Source organism: Canis lupus, chromosome 11 (genome assembly GCF_011100685.1).
Source record: "Canis lupus familiaris isolate Mischka breed German Shepherd chromosome 11, alternate assembly UU_Cfam_GSD_1.0, whole genome shotgun sequence".
In the NCBI taxonomy this organism is placed as follows: domain Eukaryota; kingdom Metazoa; phylum Chordata; class Mammalia; order Carnivora; family Canidae; genus Canis; species Canis lupus.
The window spans coordinates 2,936,905-2,956,001 of NC_049232.1; the positions used below are offsets into that span (position 1 = coordinate 2,936,905).

Sequence of the window (19,097 nt, forward strand, 5' to 3'; positions counted from 1 at the left end):
CCAGGTGCACGGCTCAGTGGGAGCTGTTCATCCTGTGAGGCCCCTGCTCAGTCCCAGGTACAAGGTGACACCAGGATGAAGAACAACAGTAGCGGCGGCCAGCTCTCCAGCTCTGGAGTCAGCCCCTGCAGTAACTATCGCAACTCCCAGTCCGCAGGGGCTCCCAGTCCGCAGGGGCTCCCAGTCCTCAGGGGCTCCCAGTCCGCAGGAGCTCCCAGTCCGCAGGGGCCTGGATGCTCTGGGGGCGGGGTGGGGGGGCGCCGATCTGCACAGCTCGGGGGCGCCCGGCAGCAGGAGCATCCTTTCTGTCCTGTGTGCTCCCGGCCTTTGCCTGTCCCGGGAGCGCTGGATCTTGGGCTGTGTCCCCCAGCGTCCTTGGCTCCGGGGCCTGCGCCACAGGAATCGTGCTGGGGGCCGCGCAGCCCCCTCTGCATGGAGCCGCCGCCTCAGCTGCTCCCAGGGCCCCACCGGGAGCGCGCTCCAGCTCTTTAGGGAGTTCGGTCTGCATTGTGTGGTTCGCTCTCCCCCGGGGTTCAGTTCCTCTGTTAGTGACCCCTGGGAGCCTGAGGATATCCCTACCCCTCCTGGGATCCTGTTCGAGCTCCCTGCCAGCGCCTTTCCATCTGGGAAGATTGGTAAAGTTTCTGCTCCAGGACTGGGCTCTCCTGTCCTGGGGGCACTCCCCATGGGGCCTTAGCCCAGCTCCTCGCGGGGGCCCCTCCCCCTTGGATGCTTTTTTATTTCTTTATTTTTTTCCGTCTTCCTACCTTCATAGAAGCATGAACTCTTCTCACTGTAGCCTTCCAGCTGTTCTCTCTTTTAAATCTCAGGCCGAATTCATAGGTTTTAAGGATGATTTTAAAGTTATCTAAGTAAGTTGGCAGGGATAGGTGACTTGGGGACCCTACTCTTCCGCCATCTTGCCCCGCCTCTTTTTTGTTTACTTTTTAAAAATATTTTATTTATTTCTTCATGAGAGACACAGAGAAAGTGGCAGAGACATAGGCAGAGGGAGAGGGAGAAGCAGACTCCCTGCAGGGAGCCCAATGCAGGACTCTATCCCAGGACCCCAGGATCATGACCTGAGCCAAAGGCAGATGCTCAGGCACCCTGTTTTTGTTTTTTTAGATGCCACATATGAATGAAATTATATGGCTGACTTAGGGAACCCTCTTACACTGTTGGTGGGAATGCAAACTGGTGCAACCACTGTGGAAAACAGCATGAGGTTTCACAAAAATTAAAAGTAGAAATACCTTATGATCCAATATTTCCACTATTGGATATTTGCCCATAGAAAACCAAAACACTAACCTGAAAAGATACATGCACCCCTATGGTCACTGCAGCATTATTTACAAGAGCCAAGATATGGAAACAGCCCAAGTGTCCATCACTGATAGATGAATGGATAAGGAAAAGGCAGCATATGTACACAATGGATTATTACTCATCCATAAAAAAGGATAAGCTCAAGCCATGTGTGACAACATGGATGGATGCTAGATGAAATATTAAAAATCTTAAGGCAATGGAAGAAAAACTTAGGGACAAGAGCAGCCTTCTGGTGACAACAATCTAACAGCCACTTTTCTTTTTCTCTGTCTCTGCCACCCCAGCCTAGGACCTTCACCATCCCTAGGTTCCATCCTGGCCCACAGGGCAGCTCCATGGATGACAGGCCTGACTCGGGGTACCTAGAGCTCTGTCTTTGCCCACAGAGCGGAAGGTAAATGAGGTCCCTTACAAGGACACCTATCACATTCCCTGAAACAAAGGAAGAGCCCCTCCAGGCCAGGAATTCCTTAGTCAGAATCCCTTTGTTCGGTCAGTTTTCATATTTTTTTCATTCATGAACTCGAATAATATCCAGATGCACAGATGCTTTCTGACAGGTTTGAGTATGGGGATTGGACATTACTTTGCCCAGTGATGCTAGTTCCTGATCTTCCCATTTAAGGATTTCTCACCTCCCACCAGCAGACCTAAAGGAATGTGTGGGCCTTGTCACTGTAGAAGGAGAGTGTCTGAAAATCACCCAAATATACAGAGTGAGTCATGCCAAGGTGCATCCACATTTTCTGTCCCTTCCAGGCCAGTGCTTGGCAACACCAGGAAATTCAGTTTCCTACAAGAATGGGGAAATCCTTGGAAAGGAGTTTCATCTTGAGTCAAGGAAGAAGAATCACATCCTGACAAGGATAATCACTTTGTGCCCAAGCCCAGGGCCATAAAGAAGAGTAGCAACAATGTCCCCTGATGCTGATGCATTCACAGAATTTACAACAGACTGACTATACAGGAGGCTGACAAATGAACCCTGGCCCATCCTTATGGAGAAGCCCTGCAACAGACCCTGGACCAGAACTGAGAGGAAAGGTCTCCTCAGGTAGGTCTCTTCTAAATTCTACTTTATGGCCCTTTAGTGACCAACAAGGACTGACCCAGCCACTACGTGGTGCCCTGAGTAGGGTGGAGAATTATGAGACCAGCTTCTGCCCATGATTCCATTTTCATTAGACTGGAAAGGACTTAACACTCTGAGCTTGTCCCTGCCTCTCTTTTCTGGTTGTTCCTCAGCAACTGGGCCTGGGTGTCTCAGTTGGTTAAGTATCTGCCTTCAGCTCAGATCATGATCCCAGGGTCCTGGGATTGAATCCTGCATCAGGCTTCCTGCTCAGCAGGGAGTCTGCTTCTACCCCTCTCACCCTTCTCTGGTCATCCTCTCTCTCAAATTTATAAATAAAATCTTTTTTAAAAATTTAAAAAATAAATGAAATTTTATATTGGCATGATAAAACTGAATGCTGGAAAAAGTAATTGTGTTATTATGGAAGATAGTATATATGTATATTTCTTATCTTTTTCTTAATTGATTTAAAAGTAATAATATAAAAGAATATGCATGTAATGTATTGTCAGGTCTAACATTTAGAAATGTATATTGGTCAATAACAGCACAAAGAAGGTAGGTAGAAGCAAAGCTCTTTGGGGATAATAAAATTACTCAAGATAGTAACTGGAATCCACAGAAACAAATGAAGAAAACCAAAAATGGTAAATATTGAGGTTAATATAGAAAAGCTATAAATATTTGCTTATTCTCCTATCTTTTCTCAGCTTCTTCAAAAGTTATAACATTACATAATAACCATAACAATGTACTTGTTGGATTTGTAACATTTATAGATGTAGTGTGTGTAACAGAAATGCCACAAAAGGGGGTGAAAAGGAATAATTATATATCTCCCTGGAATTAACTGACAAAAAATCTGAAGCTGATTTTAGTAAACTAAAATGTAGAAGGTAAGCCCTAGAGGAAACACCAAAGAAACAACTTAAAAAATTATAGTGAAAAAGATAGAAATTGAAATGTTATTTTGTAGAATTTCGATTTACTGTAAAACGAATAGAAAAACAAAAAATATATAGAACATATAGAAAAAAAAAGCAAAATACAGTTGTAAATAAAACTGTGTCAATAAAAGCCTTAAATGTGAATGGATTATAACACATTCAGAAGGTGAGATTGTCAGTCTAGAGAAGGCAAAACAAGATTGAACCATATACTGTATACAGGAAACATATATTAGATTCAAAGATACAAATAGATTGAAAATAAAAGGATGAATATATTCATGCAGAGAATAATCAAACTAAAGCTGGAGTAGCTATACCAATATAAGACAAGATAGACTTTAAGACAAAAAATATTGGGATACCTGGATGGCTCAGTCAGTGAAGTCTCCAACTCTTGATTTCGACTCAAGTCAGGATCTCAGGGTTGCGAGATCAAGCTGGGTATCAGGCTCTCCAGGAGGCTTGAAGCCTGTTTAGGAGTTTCTCTTTCCCTCTCCCTCTGCACCCCCCCCCAAAAAAAAAGAATGTTACTAGAGATGAAGAAAGACATTTTGTAGTGATGAAAAAGTCATTCCATTAAGAATATAGAATATAATTAAAGGAGTAAACCATTCTGCATTCTTCTCAGTAATGTATGACTGTTCTGGTTGTACCATATCCTTGTCTGCACTTGGCATTGTCAGTCTTTTAAATTTTAGGCATTCTTGGTGCATGTGTGTATATGTGTGCATGTGCGCACATGGATGTGTGATGATGTCTCGTGGTTATAATTTGCATTTCCCCAATAATTAATTTTGTTTTTGTTTTTGTTTTTATTTATGATAGACATAGAGAGAGAGGCAGAGACACAGGCAGAGGGAGAAGCAGGCTCCATGCCGGGAGCCTGATGTAGGACTCGATCCCGGGACCCCAGGATCGCGCCCTGGGCCAAAGGCAGGCGCTAAACCGCTGAGCCACCCAGGGATCCCCCAATAATTAATTTTGAATAGCTTTTTATGTGGTTAATTAACATCTGTGTATCTTCTTAGGTGAAGCATTCAGATCTTTTTGGGGGGCCTATTTGTCTGTGAATGTTCTTTATATATTTTGCATTAAAGCCCTTAATCAGAAAAGAAGGTATAGTAATTAAAAACATATACACACCTAATAACAGAGCACTAAAAACATTAAGCAAAAACTGACAGAAAACGGGTCCCCTGGGTGGCTTGGTCAGTTAAGTGTCTAACTCTTGATTTTGGCTCAGGTCATGATCTCAGGGTTATGGGATCGAGCCCCACATCAGGCTCCATGCTAATCAGGGAGCCTGCTTGAGATTCAAATAAATAAACAAATCTTTAAATATATATGGTTGCTTAGGATTGGGGGTATAAAAGGGAATGGGACAGTGATAGCTGGAGTGTGGGGTATTGTTTTGTTTTGTTTGTTGATGAAAATGTTCCACAATTGCCTATGGTGTATTATGCTGAGTAAAAGAAGTCAATCAGAGAAGGACAAACATATGGTCTCATTCATTTGGGGAATATAAAAAATAGTGAAAGGGAATAAAGGCGAAAGAAGAGAAAATGAGTGGGAAATATCAGAGAGGGTGACAGAACATGAGAGACTCCTAACTCTGGGAAATGAAGAAGGGGTGGTGGAAAGGGAAGTAGGCAGGGGGTTGAGGTGACTGGGTGACGGGCACTGAGTGGGGGCACTTGATGGGATGAGCACTGGGTGTTATGCTATATATATTGGAAAATTGAACTCCAATAAAAAGAAATTTTTAAAAAATTGCCTATGGTGATGGCTGCACATACCTTTTGAATATACTAACAACCAGTCCTTTGGGCAAGCCTCCAGAAAGCAAGACACTGACTGCATGGTCCACTTATCTCTTTCCCTCCGAGGTAGAAGCTGAGAGTTGGGAGCTTTCTCCTGAAAGTGCTTTACTAGGCCAGGCAAGGGGAGTGGCTAAGGTGAATAAAATGTCACCAGTTTCACCATCCACCCCATGCATTCTTATTGGCTTTGCACTCACCTGGGGTACTGCAATATCTTAACCGCTTTCTGGAGTTCTCAAAAGCAGTTTGTTCCGTGTCTTTGTTAGTCAGAGTCTCTGTCAGAGAATGAAGGCCTGCTGACATCATTCCTCTGGGTTCAGGGTTCTTTTATTTTGTTGTACCTCTGAGGTTTCTGATGAGAAGTCTACTTTCATTCAATTTTTTTCCCTTTATACACGAGGTGTTATTTTTCTCCCTAACCTTTTTCAAGATTTTTCTTTGACTTTAGTTTCCAGAAGTTTAACTATGATGTGTTTGGTATAGATTTCTTTGGTTTTATGCTTTTGGAGGGTTAACTCAGCTTCTTGAATGCATAGACTTATGTCTCCTGATAAACTTGGGAATTTTCAGCTAAAAATGCTTCAAAGACTTTGCAGGCGAATCTTCTTTCTCCTCTCCTTTCTACACTCAGATGACATGTTAGATCTTTTGTTATAATCCCACAGAACTTGAGGCTCTCTTCATATTTTTTTTCAGTCTATTTTCTCTCCTTCCTTAAGATTGAATAATTTATATTACTTTAAGTCCATAGATACTTTTCTCTTCACCCAGTTCTGCTCTTGAGCCTGTACTCAAGCTTTAAAATTTTCACTTACTATGTTGTCAATTCTAAAATTTCCTTTTATTTCTTTTCTATTCCTTTGCTTTAAATTTAAATTTCTTAGCTAAGACTCTGCTTTTTGTTCCATATATTTGCATGCATAATTGCTCACTGAAGTATTTTAATGATGGCTGCTTTAAAATCTTTGTTAGAGGGACACCTGATGGCTCAGGGCCATGGGATCTAGTCCCACATCCTGCTCCCCATAAGGAGCCTGCTTCTCCCTCTGCCTGTCTCTGCCCCTCTGTGTCTCTCATGAATAAATAAATATAATCTTTTTAAAAAATAAAATATTTCTTTGATTATTGTAATATATGTAACCAACTTGTTTACATCTTGTCTTTTTTTTCATTCAAGTGATCTTCCTTGTTTCTGGTCTGATAAAAATCTTTTGTTGAAAAAAAAAAGTCTTTTGTTGAATTCTGGACATTTTGAATATTGCTGTGAAACTCTGGATCTTATCTGAATCTTCTGTCACCTGGCTTGCTTTGATACTGCCCTAGCAAAGGAAGAGGAAGTGCTACTTCATTATGGCCATGGAAGGTAGAAGCCCAACTTCCCCATTTAGCCCCCTTTAAATACCCAGGGAGATAAAAGTTTCCTTTTGGTAGAGGTGGGATTTCTAATTCTTTACTAGGCCTTCACTAATATTATTCTGGCTGAGAGGTTAGAGGGCCTTGTAGCTACTCTGGCCTTAGATAACACCATAAAGTGGGATTGTGGCCTCATTACTGCTAGGCTGTAGTGAAAGTTTTCGTTCTGCAGTAGGCTCCTTGGATACCACCCCACAAGGGAGGGGTAGGTGATGCTTTCTTACTGTTGAGTGGGAGTGAGGGACGTCCAGGTTCTTCATATGGTCTCCACTATCATTGCTGAGAAAGTGGGGTGTTTATTGCCAGCCAGGATGGATGCATGTCCTAGCTCTTGGCCTTTTCTGACACCACCCAGCAGGATTTTATGACCCCTCTTTACAGCCTTATAAGCCAGTAAGGCTAAGCTCCTCAATCAGTCTTTGCTGCTGTGGATAGTGATAGGACCAGTTTTTTTTTTTTTTTTTTTTCTATATTGTTTGGTTGGAGTAGAGTGGTTATTGTCTAGGAGTTTGTTTTTTTATCTTCCTAGAGGTACCCCTTCCTTAGCCCTTTGATTAAAGAAAGCATGCTCTTGTTGAGGCTTTGCAATATTTTATTTCTGTCTATTGGTGTTTCTGAGTTCCTGCTTCTTTAGCTCTGAGTCTGGGGCCTATGAGGCAAAAAAAAAAAAAACCCTGCAATCACCATATCATTCCTCTTATTCCTGAGGTTCCTACCTGGACCTATCTCCTCTCCACTTTTCAGTCTTTTTCTGTTTGTTTTATATATAATGTATAGGGTTTTCAGATGTACTTAGTGGAGAAAAACAGGGAAAATTATGTCTGTCTATTCTATGTTCTTAAAACAATTTGACTTTTAGGTTGAAAATTTTAGTTCATAATGTATAATTTATTTTATTTAACAATATATGTCAATATTGTTACTAACAATTTGATGAAAATAGGATTTCATTGTAGTTTTTTGTGCTCATCTCAACATGTTTACACAAAAATGCATAAGATGAAAATTTTAAATTTTGAGTTGATCTACACCATTAGGAACCATAATGCAGGAGATGAAACAACATAGTGGAATTTGTAGAGTTGAAACGGCCAGAGACTATGTAACTTGAAGCAGAATGGGGGCAGGAAAATATGCAGGTCTCTTGAGTCTTTGTCCAGCATTCCCACAGAAAGTTTTCTCTCAAAATAAAAAACATTTTCGTATAGCTCTTAGAAAATGTATTCCTGAAACACTTGATTTTATAACCTGAAACATACTGACCTACAATACTAACTGAATTATATCTTCTAATTTCAAAAGTATAATTGCACCTTGATTTTGAAAAATATCACGTGGTCAGCTTTAAGAACTTTATCATCTGTGGCATTTGGCAGAAAAACAGGGCAATGGTCAAGCATCCAGAATAAAGCCAGCCTCTGTTCTTTTTTGCACTTCTCACTGAGAACATTTCTCACAGACTCTCCCAACCCCCACTCCTGAGAACCAGTCTTTCAGCCAGTTTCACGAGCCAGAAATTATCAAATCATCCTTTGGTCTCATCAGACAACATAATCTGCAAAATGACCATTTGTTCCTCAGACATCAACAGTGATTTAATATCTAAAGGATCTTATCCCAGCTATTAACAGTCTCAGACAGCACTCAAGGTCTCTGATAACCTACTTCTAGCTTTCATATCCAATATTATTTTTTTCTCTTATCCTATCAGGAGCCCTCCTATACCAGCAAGGCTGGTTTCCCCACTGGTTCCTACAGGTGCTGTATTCACTCTCCCAATAGTCTTCTGTTCCTCTAGGACACCTCTCCAAGTGTTAGGACTCTATCCATTCTTCAGATTTGAATGATAAAAACTCTGTGCTGAGTTCTTAGAATACAGTCTTGGTCACTTCAGGCTTGTATTTATTAAGGAAGAAACCTGATCTTGTACACACACATACATACACACATGATGATGTATTATGACCAAGTAAGATTTAGTTCAGGACTGTGATACTGGTTAACATAAAAATTCAGTCAATGTTCTTCTCTAGTAAAGTATGAAGAGAAAAACAATATGATCATCTTGATCCAAAGCAGAAAATGAATATGACATAATATTACCATTTATGATAAAAATTCACAGCACACTAGGAATATACGGGAATGTCCTTGTGATTAGAGATATCCACAAATTAAAGCTAATTGTGAGAACACATAGCCACAAATTAAAGCTAACATATTAAATGATAAAATACTGAATATTATTTGTATTCACCATTGCACTGGCATATGCCATATGGTACTATAATGTAAGAACAAAATTTAAAAGGTATTACAAGTAGAAAAGAAAAAACCTAAAAAAAAAAAAAGAAAAAGAAAAAACCTGATGGCCATTGTTTACAGATGATGATTGTGTATGAAGAAAATCCAAAAGAATATACAAATAAGCTATTAGAAAAAAAAGTGAATTTATCAAGAATACTGGATAGAAGGTCAATATACAAAAACCAATTGTATTTCTATGTACTAGTAGTAATTGAAAAATGAAGTTTAAAAAATTCTGTTTACAGTATAGTGAGCACATTGTGCCTTCTCATGCCTTCTTGTCATTTCATGAACTTCTCTTATGTGAATGCCTTTCCATCTACCTCCACACACCTGTTGAACTCTTACATTTCTTTCCTGTCTCAGGCTTATCACTCTTATAGCATGAGTGCTTTCTTCCCCTTCCTAAATAATTTTTAAACTCTAATTCATGAGCAATTTTTTTCTTAAAAAAATAAAAAGGAACAGGTGCAAAACATATAAAAGTTCAGCTTTTAAAATTATTTTTTATTACTCAGCTATTAGAAATGACAAATACCCACCATTTGCTTCAACGTGGATGGAACTGGAGGGTATTATGCTGAGTGAAGTAAGTCAGTCGGAGAAGGACAAACATTATATGTTCTCATTCATTTGGGGAATATAAATAATAGTGAAAGGGAATATAAGGGAAGGGAGAAGAAATGTGTGGGAAATATCAGAAAGGGAGACAGAACGTAAAGACTCCTAACTCTGGGAAACGAACTAGGGGTGGTAGAAGGGGAGGAGGGCGGGGGGTGGGAGTGAATGGGTGACGGGCACTGGGGGTTATTCTGTATGTTAGTAAATTGAACACCAATAAAAAATAAAAAAAAAAGAAATAAATAAATAAAATTATTTTTTAAGGGACGCCTGGGTGGCTCAGAGGTTGAGCCTCTGTGTTTGGCTCAGGACATGATCCTGGATTTCCAGGATCAAGTCCCACATTGGGCTCCCCGCATGGAACCTGCTTCTCCCTCTGCCTGTGTCTCTGCCTCTGTGTCTCTCATGAATAAATAAATAAAATATTTTAAAAAATAATTTTATTATTTTTATTATTTTTTTTAAAGATTTTATTTATTTATTCATGAGACACCCACAGGGAGAGAGCCTTTGCAGTCTGAATTTTTTTTAACATTTGAAAACTACAATACATGTTTTTATTTCATGAAATGGATTTCTGAGACTTCGCCATAGTGACATGTCCTTTAAATTATTTCTTAGGATTTCTTGTGCAGCCAACTAAAAAAATATTAATAACTTTAACCTTGAAGTGACTGCCAAAAAATTTATATTTTTCTACTTAAATTAACATACTGTTGAGAACACAGCAAGTACAGTTCAATAATAAATTACTTCAAGGCAACAAAGAAAAGTAATTATGAGAACAAAATTAATTGTTTAAAAACATTTTGGGAGACTGTTAGATATAGTTTGGAAATAACTAAAAGAATAGAGGAGTAAGAGAACACATTTTATTTCTTCTTTTTAATGAAAACCACGCACAAAGTTTGACAATTTAGGAAAAGGCAAATTCCAGAGACTGAGGTAGTTTGCAGATTTTTTAATCTATTATTTGGTCTACATATGCATATATTTTAAGATCAATTCTGTTTGCTACTAAAATGTTAGTTCTAATAAAGATGCTACTGGCTTAAATAGTTGGTGTCTTTCTAATGAGAAACCCAGCACTCCTACACCCAGATTTTTCTCATTTTTACATATCACATATAGTGTATAATGCTGCATAAATAGATAGAAAAACCCCTTTTATCTTACAAATGGCCCAAACTGACTTTGCAATCAAATTGCCATTGTGATTTCCTTGTCTTGGGATGTTTTAAAAAGTGACTGGCAGGTATGAAAAATTTCCAGATACTTATACACAAAGCTTTTTATCAAGAATTTAATATTTGACAAAGACAAAATTTAAATAGAAAAGTTTTCTCATGTTCATTACATTTATTAAATCAATCTTGAGTATCTATACTCTGCTGAGCTTTGGTTTAAGGCTTTCACACATGCAAATCTACTTTCAAGGAATCCTCTTCGATGTGGATTTTATAATGATTAGTAAGGGATGATCTCTGGCTGAAAAGTTTCCCACATGCATTACATTCATACGGCTTCTCTCCAGTATGAATTCTCTGATGGGCAATAAGTGACGAGCTCTGTCTAAAAGTTTTTCCACATGTATGACATTCAAAGGGCTTCTCTCCTGTGTGAATCCTTTGATGCTGAATAAGAGCAGCACTTTGGCCAAAAGATATCCCACATTCCAAACATCGATATGGTTTCTCTCCGGTGTGAATTCTCTGATGATTACTGAGGGATGAGTTACACCGAAAGGTTTTCCCACACTCGTTGCATTTATAGGGTCTTTCTCCGGTATGCATCCTCTGATGCTGAATGAGAGCTGAACTCTGTCGGAAGGCTTTCCCACACACTTTACATTTACACGGCTTCTCCCCCGTGTGAATTCTTTCATGAATGATGAGTGTCGAGTGGGAACTTAAGGCTTTACCACATTCATTACAGTTATACAGTTTCTCACCAGTATGAATTATTCGGTGTCTGTTGAGTCGTGAAATGGAAGTAAAACCTTTTCCACATTCATTACATCGATAGGGCTTCTCTCCAGTGTGAATCCTCTCATGCTGGATGAGAGAGGCACTCTGACTAAAGGCCCTCCCACACTCACTACACTTAAAAGGCTTCTCTCCTGTGTGAATCCTCTGATGGTAACGGAGGGATGAGCTAGACTTAAAGGTGTTGCCACATTCGTTACATAAATAAGACTTCTTCCTGAGATGAATTCTCTGATACCCAGGGAGGGACGTGCTAGCTGCCTTCCTACCTGGATTGTATTTATGGGGGTTTTCTCGAGCATGGATTTTTTGATGTATAAAAAGGCCAGACCTTCTGCTGAAGGATTTGCCGCATTCTTTGCATCTATAGGATTTCTCCACAGTGTGGGTTCTTAGGTGTTTACAAAGGGATGCACTATGGCTGAAGGCTTTCCCACATTCCTTACAGATGTAGGGCTTTTCTCCAGTGTGAGTTCTTTGATGCTGAATAAGAGCTGAACTTTGGCTGAAAGCTTTCAAACATTCTCTACATTTAAATAATTTTTCTCCAGTGTGGTTTTTCTGATGTTTACGAAGGGATGAATTGTGAATGAAGGCTTTTTCACATATGTTACATTTGTACCGCTTCTCTGGTGTTTTGAGTTTTGGTTGGTTAAGTAAGTTTGAATTCTGCTTGAAACTGTTTCTTTGTATTTCATATTTTGAGGGTGTCTTTTCTCTAGCAACCCTCTGTTGTTTAACAAAGATTGATTTCAGGCTGAAATTTTGGCTAAAGTCAGGGTTTTTATGGCTTTTTTCTACAGTGAGGATTTTTGTATGGGTGATTGAAATTATTTGTAAACTTTCATTTTTGTCTTTTTGTTTTTTAAATCCATCTTCATATATGCAGGGTTTTTCTGATATGAAATTCCAGAGTTCATCCCTTTTGAGTCTTTTTCTTTTTAGACCCGGAAATGATGAATCTTGGGTTTGAGTTGACTTTGTAGTTTTAGGACTTCTCTTACATCCTGGAAAAAAAAAAAAAAAAAAAAAAAAAAAACCCGCTAATGATTCACATGATGGGCTGAGACTTAACATGTAGAAAGAATAAATATTAATGATATTTAAATAAGGGCTTGCTTTCTGGCTAGAAGAGACTAGCAAGAGGGAAAAATAGGAAAGTAACACATAAAACAATAACGGATAAGGGCAGAAGGGTTAGAGTGACTGAAAGAATAAAGGAAGCTCATTTACAGAAGGCAAGAGTGTATGAGTAACAGGAGAATCAATGAGGAGACAGGATTAGAAGAGAATGAGTTAAGTGCAGTCTGGTATCCAAAGCCTATGACAGACTTACACATTATTTCCATGACATTATTCTCATTTATGTAATTATTTCTAATGTTGAATGTCATTCCTCCTTTTCCTACATGCCAGGTTTCTCTGTGGCCTTCATACTCAGTGCCAGTGTTAACTCCTCTGTGTACCCCTTCCAGCTTCAACAATCCATTACCCTAATATACCACCTACTGCAGTATATTATAATGTATGTACCTAGGGGGGAAAATTATAAATATATTTAGAGACAATGAGAAAGCCTTCAAAAAAATTCAGCACTATTGATAGTAAAAACTTCCAAGAAAATAGGAATTGAGGGATACTCCCTCAATATGCTAAAATACATATGCTTTATCATTTATCAAAATAAAATATGCTAAAATATTTTAGTTCTAAAACCAGTAAACTATTTAATGAAGAAAGACTAGAGGCATTTCCAGTATGATCAAGAACAAGGGCAGCCTGGCTGGCTCAGGTGGTAGAGCATGTGACTCTAGATGTTGGGGTTGAGTTTGAGCCCCATGTTAGGTGTAGAGATTACTTAAAAATATCTCTTTTAGAAAATGAGTAAGATAAGATGCCCATTATTTTCCCTTCTGTTCATCATTATACAAGATGCCTTAATCTGTTTAGTGACAAGGATGAGTAAAGTGGAAATGAAGAAATAAAACTACCTCTATTTGCTGGTGATATAATACCCTATCTGTATAACTCTAGAAAATCAATGATAAAACTCTATCAGTGATGTAGCAGGATATAAAAGTAACATGCTGAAGTCAATAACTTTCATTGACACTAACAAAAAATTAGATGGATTTATAAGAAATATAGAAAACTTATCTGAGGAAAATTTCAAAACAGTCTTGACTGACATTAAAGTACACTTGAACAAATAGAACAGCCTCTCCAATTCTTGCACAGAACAACTCAATGTTGTAAAAATATAAAGATATTTTAAAGAAAATATGTAAAGATATTTTAAATCCTATATAGAAATCAGGATTTTTTTACCTTTAGCTGGATTTTGAACATGGGTAATTCTTTGTCATGGGGCTGCCCTGTGCACTAGCACCTAGCCTTTCCCCTACTTCCATCCTTCTTCAAGCTGTGACAATCCAAAATGTTTCAAAACATTAACAAATGACAAAATCACCCCCCTACACACAGAGAACCACTGGTATAAATGAAATAAACAGGATAAGTGATAACTGTCAAAATTGGGTGATGGATACACAAGAATTCATTATAGTATTCTATCTACACATATATGTTTAAACTTTAAATAGGGAAATAAATTAAATCTTCTTCCACTTCCTGTTGCTCCTTGTATTAAGAGTGCATAGATTAATCTTTTTCCTCTTCAAGGTCATATCTAATAATAGACCAGCAATTTTAAAAGGTTTTGGCACATGAATTTAAAAATATCAATATACAAAGGAAAAGATCTTAAAAAATACTTTAACTTAAAAAAATACTTTCTAAGTAGAAAATTAGAATACTTACAGAATGACAAAGCTTATATTTAAATAGGAAATATCAAAGCCTTCTGGGTAACTGAAGACAGTGCTAGGTGGAAAATAAACTATCAAAATTATTTCCCCAAATGATAAATAATTCCATAAGTATGAGACTTCTATCCAAATTGTTAACTTGAGCATTACTTGAGAAAGAAGAAAGAAAATGCCAAAACTTATAAAATAAATATGAGTTAAGGAAAAAGTGGACATTAAGGAAGATGGCAGAGTAGGAAATTCCAAGGTTCTGTCTCCCCATCTAGACAACAAAGGAACTGACAGAATCTGGCTATTCAATGATTTTCAAACTGTAGAATCTAACTGATGGCTGGCAGCTTCTAGGGGAAAGTCTGCTTGAGAAATTGTAGTTCATCGCAGTCAGTAGCAGCTACCCATGCCCCAGCTCCAGCGCCATGGCAGGCAGCTGTACTAACACTTGTTGGATGGACAGGAACCAAGGTGACAACAGGAAACTTGTTCTTCGATTATTTGTAGATATGGGTCCTGACAGGATTATTGCTTGTGGTCACGGAGGTAAAGACACAAAGGAAACCTTCCATTGTTGCCCTACTGGCTGAAGCAGCTGCGAGGGGATTTAAGGGACAGAACCTGTCTTCCCCCTACCCTCTCACACTCACATTTTACATTTTTCCCACATTGGGGAACCACATATTTAAGTATAAGGATAAGGACAGTCAAAAGTAACTGCATATGTGGGAAATTTAGAAAGTTGCCATAAATGCCAAGAGAAAGATAAAGACTCAGAAAAGACGTGAAAAAAACCTTTACTGTATTGTGTCGGGCTGGTTCATGGCACAAAGACACCTGACAACAACAAAAAAATCAACTACCATTTTCCCCTGTTATAAAGTGATTTTATTGAATTGATGAACATACCATAGGTCAAATAATATTTTCCAAAGATAATAATTAGGGACTTCAAAGCTCAACATAAAATTAGTAGCTTCAGTAGTATTGGCCATATTCCCCAGCAACTGCATGATAAAATTGTTATGTTAGAAATACAGAACTCTAGGACTAGCTGGAAACTTGGCAGTCACTTAGCGTAATATCTTCATTTCATGAGAAAACTAGACTCAGATGTTAAGCGATTTGCCCAAACTCAAATATGTAATAGTAATAAAGCTGGAAATAAAACCAATTTTTCCCTAAAACTAAAATTTGATCAATATTTCAATTGATTCTCTAGGAGCTAAAAACCTAGGCTGTTTGCTAATGTGACAGAAAGTATTCATGGGATGCCTGGGTGGCTCCACGGTTGAGCTCAGGTCATGATGGCATTCAGGGATTGAGTCTCACATTAGGCTCCCCACAGGGAGTCTGCTTCTCCCTCTGCCTATGTGTATGCTTCTATCTCTGTCTCTCATGAATAAATAAATAAAATCATTAAAAAAAAGTGTTCAGACACTACAATAAGTCATAGGTCCAGAGATTCAGGCCTGGAAGAGGCTTTATCAAATAACCTGTTAAAAGGAGGGAATATATGTGAAGGAAGTCACTCTGGGGAAGGGGGAGAATCTAATTCCCAGAGTTATGACATTATAAAAATCAAATGTCTAATTTGCAACCAAAAAAAATCACAAGGCAGTCAAAAAAAAAAAAAAAAAGATACATTTCACTTAAAGCAACAAGCAGACAAAAACCATCTATGAGGAAGAGATAACGGTGGGCATACTCCACCAAAACTTTTAAACAATACTTTTCAAGATGCTCAGAAAGCCAAAGAAATATATGGGTAAAGGTCAGGAAAATGATTTAAAAAATGAAAAAATCAATAAAGAGGAAACACAAAAAGAAACCAAAATGAAATTCTAGAGTTGAAAAGGGCAATAACTAAAAAATTTCACTAAGGAGATTAAAAAATCAGATTTCGGATCCCTGGGTGGCGCAGCGGTTTGGCGCCTGCCTTTGGCCCAGGGCGTGATCCTGGAGACCCGGGATCAAATCCCACATCAGGCTCCCGGTGCATGGAGCCTGCTTCTCCCTCTGCCTGTGTCTCTGCCTCTCTCTCTCTCTCTCTCTCTGTGACTATCATAAATAAATAAAAATTAAAAAAAAAAAAAAAAAAGAAAAAAAAATCAGATTTCAGCAGGCAGAAGAGTCAATGAACTCAAAGACAGGCCCTTAAAATTCCTGAGGAAGAACAACAACAAAAAAATATTGAAGAAAGTGAACACAGCCTAAGAGACCTGTGGGACACCATAAGGTGGACCAAAATAGCATATGGAAATCCTGAAAGGGAAAAGGAAAAGGGCAAAGGGCAGTGATACCATTTGAAGACAATGGCTGAAAACTCCCCAAATTTGATATGAAATATGAATCTACAAATTTATAAAGCATAATGAACTCCAAAAAGGAAAACTGAAAAAAAAAAAAAAAAAAAAAAACAAAAAGGAAAACTGAGAGAGACTGAGACACACCATCACCAAACTGTCACAACCCAAAGCCAAAAAAAGAGAATATTGAAAGTGCAAGAAAGAAATAAGACTCATCACATACAAGGGATCTTCAATAAGATCATCAGATTTCTCATCATGAACTTTGGAGGCTAGAAAGTATTGAGTTGGTATCGTCGGAATTCTCTATCTGGTAAACCATTCTTCAAAAATGACAAAGAAATTAAGACAATCCCACGCTGAGGGGGTTTATTACTACTAGACCTGCCTTGCAAGAATTGTTAAAGGGAGTCCTTCAAATTAAAATGAAAGGATGCAAAGCAAAGTGATACAACATAAAGACCTCCAGTCAGGATGTAAATGTATGGTCAATATAAAAACCAGTATTACTGTGATTTTGGCTTGTAATTCCACTTTTTATTTTCCACATGATTTAAAAGACAAACGCATTTTAAAATCATTAGACTGTATGTATTTTAAGGCACACAGCCTATAATGATGCATTTTGTGACAACAGTAACTAAAAGGGGATAAAGATGGAGGAGAGATTGTGTACATTATTGTACTTAAGGTAGTATAAATTCGAATCAGAGTGGAATAAGTTTAGGATGTTAAATATAATCCCAATGGTAACCATTAAGAAAATACTTATATAATATATATAAAAGAAAATGGGAGAGGAATTAAAATGTTTCACTACAAAAAATCAACTAAACACAAAAGGAGACAGTAAAGCAGGAAATCAGGGACAAAAAGACATAAGGCATAGAGAAAAGAAATAGCAAAATGGCAGAAATAAGTCCCTCATTATCAGTAATTACCTCAGATATAAATACATTAACTTAATCCTCCAGTCAAAATACAGATATTGGCAGAATGGAGGGAAAAAAACATTTCTAACTATAACCCATAGCAAACTCACTTCTTTTCTTCTTTTTCTTGAAGTATAATTAACATACAATGTATATTAGTTTTAGGTATACAATATAAGGAGTCAACAATTCTATACATTACTCATTGCTCATAAAATAGGTATACTCTTGATCCTATTTCACCCCTCTCCCCACCCACAGTAACCACCAGTTTGTTCTCTGTATTTCAGAGTCTGTTTTTTGTTTGAATAAGATTCACTTTAGATCCAAAGACACAAATAGGTTGAAAGTGAGACGATGGAAAGATACTTCATGAAAACAGAAGTACCAAAAGATAGTTGGAGTGGCTATATTAGTATCAGACAAAATAAACTTTAGAAAACAAGTTATAAGAGACAAAGGATGATGTATATTCATAAAAAGTTTCCATTCAGTAAGAAGGCATTACAGTTATAAACATTTACATACTTAATAACACATCCTCAAAGCTCATGAAGCAAAAATGAACAAAATTGAAGGCAGAAATAATCTTATAATACTTGGAGACTATAATACTCTATTCAATAGGGAATAGAACCACCAGATATAAAGAATAAATAAGGGACTTGAAGAACACAATAAACCAACTGGATTGAATGGATACATACAGAACCTGCTATCCATCAAAAACAAAGACACGTGAAAAAACAGACTAGAGAACTAGAGAACAAACTAATGGTTACCAGTGGGAAGTGGGTGGGGGATGCGAGAAACAGTTGATGGGAATTAAAATACACTTACCATGATGAGCACCAAGTACTGTTTGGAAGTGTTAAATCACTATATTGTACACCTGAAACTAATATTACCCTGTATGTGAACTATACTGAGGTAAGGAAGGGAGAGAGGGAGGAAGGAAGGGAGGAAAGAAAAAAAGAAACAAAGAGAGAAAGAAAGAAGGATATCTCTCTGTAGGAAGGATAGTTTGATATGAAATGTATATACACCTGGTAAAGCCTCTGTGAACATTGTAACCCAAGGATGTTTTTGTGTTTGTTTAAGTAGGCTCCACACTGGGCTCCACTGGAATTCACAGCCCTGCGGTGGAGACCTGGGCTGAGATCAATAGTCAGATAATTAACCCCTTAACCAAATGAGCCACCCAGGTACCCACCAAGGATGTTTTATTTCAGATCCTAGGAGCCATCTCTTTGAAATGTAAAAATCAAGAAGGAAGCCAGGTTTTGTGAAGGGGAGTGAGACAACCTGATTAGCCTTTTAATAAAGCATTCTGGCAGCTACAGAAAAGAGGCTAGTGGCAGGAGGGAGGTGCAGGACCAGGCAGGAGTCTGGGTGGGGGTGGGGGGAAGGCAGAGGACAAGGACAAGACTGACCCAAACGTACTAGAGATGCCTACCAAGCACCTCCTAAAAGGTTCACTCTTAAAACCACCACCTGCTGGGTCACTTGGCTGCAAAGGACAACACCTCTG

General features: G+C 38.2%; 1 protein-coding gene and 1 long non-coding RNA gene across 8 annotated transcripts in view; one reads left to right on the forward strand and one right to left on the reverse strand.

Moving 5' to 3' along the window:
- ZNF454 (zinc finger protein 454) overlaps positions 1-19,097 on the reverse strand; it is a 95,263-nt gene that overhangs the window by 66,714 nt on the left and 9,452 nt on the right. For 2 of the 5 annotated variants that reach the window (XM_038551789.1, XM_038551790.1), the window contains exon 1: positions 3,723-3,852. Coding sequence is in view for 3 of the 5 variants with exons in the window: in XM_038551775.1 (XP_038407703.1) it covers positions 10,934-12,513 (1,580 nt within the window). In the remaining 2 variants the exon portion in view is untranslated. Of the gene's footprint in view, positions 1-3,722; positions 3,853-10,378; positions 12,514-19,097 lie in introns of those variants that run through there. The other 3 variants (XM_038551796.1, XM_038551775.1, XM_038551776.1) reach the window with 3 other exon arrangements.
- LOC119876789 overlaps positions 1-19,097 on the forward strand; it is a 64,146-nt gene that overhangs the window by 40,768 nt on the left and 4,281 nt on the right. For all 3 annotated transcript variants that reach the window (XR_005366494.1, XR_005366493.1, XR_005366492.1), the window contains exons 2-3: positions 1,620-1,729; positions 2,095-2,389. This is a non-coding gene — a long non-coding RNA (uncharacterized LOC119876789). The remainder of the gene's footprint in view (positions 1-1,619; positions 1,730-2,094; positions 2,390-19,097) is intronic.